Source organism: Euphorbia lathyris, chromosome 2, assembly GCF_963576675.1.
Source record: "Euphorbia lathyris chromosome 2, ddEupLath1.1, whole genome shotgun sequence".
Classification (NCBI taxonomy): Eukaryota; Viridiplantae; Streptophyta; class Magnoliopsida; order Malpighiales; family Euphorbiaceae; genus Euphorbia; species Euphorbia lathyris.
Window position 1 is genome coordinate 119,479,424 of NC_088911.1, and position 2,747 is coordinate 119,482,170.

At 33.4% G+C, this 2,747-nt stretch overlaps 1 protein-coding gene across 1 annotated transcript; it reads left to right on the top strand.

Moving 5' to 3' along the window:
- The first annotated feature begins 893 nt into the window (after window positions 1–893).
- Window positions 894–2,266, top strand: LOC136216582 (leucine-rich repeat extensin-like protein 6). Its single transcript, XM_066003123.1, has one exon. The coding sequence runs from the start codon at window positions 902–904 to the stop codon at window positions 2,060–2,062; it is 1,161 nt and encodes a 386-aa protein (XP_065859195.1). The 5' UTR covers window positions 894–901; the 3' UTR covers window positions 2,063–2,266.
- Window positions 2,267–2,747: the final 481 nt, after the last annotated feature.

Sequence of the window (2,747 nt, forward strand, 5' to 3'; positions counted from 1 at the left end):
AATTAACTAGTGGCAGAAATATAATCAGAAGTCTTACCATATTGTTCTTAAACTTGATTTTATATATACTCTTTTAGGAAAGGATTATATCGGCTCCTTCAACTTTTCAGTTCTTACACATTGAACGTCTAATTTTTCAGTTTAACACATGGAGTCTAGCTAGATCAATTATAATCATATAAATTGAATCCCTAATTAATAAAATGATAGTTAAAAAAAACGTATGCCATTTCATATGCATTTGACATGCCATTTTTACCATTAGATTGATATAAGGTATGTCGCTATTATTAGCAAAGGATACTCGAGTCAAGTGCGAATCCAAAATTCACTAACAAGAAGTGTTTAGGGTGTCCTCTGATTATTTATGGGTTCTCAACCTATATACTTTTGCGGCGGTTTTGTGGAAAATTTAAAGTTGCTTACACGGTTTTTATGAAGTTTTTCAATATTTTTTGGTAACTAGTGGGTGTTTAAATTCTCGCTCGTCCGTCTTAGATTCGTCTATGAATGGTATTATTCAGTAACTAGTGGATATTTGTCCTTTTAATTAGAAAGGAGTGTCAAAGATTATTATTATAAGAGTTATGATCGGATCTTAATTATAAGTTTGAGCTTTTAGTTCAATCGGTTCCATAACATAATATCAGGTCCTCTCAGACTAAAGTTGAGACTTTATGTCAGAAATTAATTAATAAATGATTTGCATTTGGTTTGGTTCTAAAAATTTCTTTTTACATTTTTATTCAAAACTATATTGATAATACCATTATATTAATTATACTAAAAACATTGATAGTTTCATCCAACCTTTTTGAACAAATCCACACATATAAATAAAACATCTATTGTATTCAAAAACACAAACTACAATATTCTAAGTAGCTCTTTCTTCTTCAAAATGAAGATAATAGCTCTCATTACATTACTCATTTCGGGCATCATAATACTCCTCTCTAAACCTTCTTATCAAGCTTCTGATTCATCTTCAATCTTAAACCCTAGGCTCCAAAACGCATACATTGCTCTCCAAGCTCTCAAACATTCTATATATTCTGACCCCAAAAATCTCACAGCTAATTGGTACGGTCCATATGTATGCAACTACACAGGAATTTACTGTGCACCCGCACCTGATGATAAGCACACCATAACAGTTGCAGGTCTAGATTTAAACCATGGAAATATCTCAGGCTATTTACCTGAAGATCTCGGCCTTCTCACCGATCTTGCTCTTTTCCACCTCAATTCTAACCGCTTCTGCGGTAGAATTCCCGACGGTTTTCGCCATCTCCGCCTTCTATTTGAGCTTGATATCAGCAACAATAACTTCACCGGCGAATTTCCTTATGTTGTTCTGTATCTTCCTTCACTCAAATTTCTTGACATCAGATTCAATCAGTTCCACGGGAAAATTCCTCCTAAACTATTCGATTTAAACCTGGATGCGATTTTCATCAACGACAATAAATTCAACTCATCGTTGCCGAAAAACTTCGGTGATTCTCCTGTTTCAGTGATTGTATTGGCTAACAATAATATAAGTAGCTGTTTTCCGAAAAGTTTGACGAAAATGGCGAAAACTCTTAATCAGATAATCCTGAGGAATTTGGGATTGAAAGGCTGTTTGCCGCGGGATATCGGAAAATTGAAGGGACTTACAGTTTTTGATGTAAGCTTTAACGAACTCGCCGGTGAATTGCCGGAATCTATTGGAGATATTAAGAAATTGAAGCAGCTAAATGTTGCACATAATTCGTTCTATGGTGAAATTCCGGCGAGTATATGTTTATTGCCAAAATTGGAGAATTTCACATTCTCTGATAACTATTTCTCCGGCGAGCCAAAGTCTTGCCTCAAGTTGAAAGCCAAAAACGACAAGAGAAATTGCATACCTCATAGGCCTTTGCAGCGGTCTCGAGAGAAATGCAAGTCGTTTTATGCTTATCCTGTTACTTGTTTTTCGTCTGGCTGCTCACCACCTCCACCGCCGCCTCCTCCACCACCACCACCATCCCCGCCGCCGCCAGTGCATCATTATTATTATAATAAGTATCCTTGAGTGTTGATTAATTAGATTAGAGATTTTATTTTATATGTAATAAAAAGAGTTGTTTTATTATTTCTTAATTTATTGTCACCTGCATAGAGAAAAGGATTGAATATTTTTTATATACAGTACTGAGGGGATAGTGGATATAAATTATTGTTTTTATTTTATTTTCAACTCTTAGAAAAGAAATGAAAAATGCGGAGTTTTCTTGTGTTTGTAGGTTTCTACTTGCTACATATATTTTTGGAATTGACAATGATGTTTCTTGTTCATATGTAGAAGTATTAAGACCTGGTATATATTCTGCAAAATAGGGTCTGTGATCGGCATATGGAGTTAGAACAAAATGTACGCCGTATATAGAAAAATAAAATAATACTTCAACATATAAAAATGCAAATTTTACAAATATATTATTTACAAATAACAGAAAAATGTGATTCCGACTTCCATGACCCATTAAGGAAAGTTTAAAAATTTGTTGATTAACCAATGTTGAATGTATGCTAAGTTTATATGAGGCAGTTTTATGAGCATAAGATGGAAAGATATATTCGACGAAGCCATAACTTTCGTAATAACAAATCCTAAATTCCAATTAATATAATTCATCAACTCAAATAATAATACATAAAACTCATATTAGCAAAACTCATATTAGAAATGAGAATTAACAAAACCAAAATAGATTGGA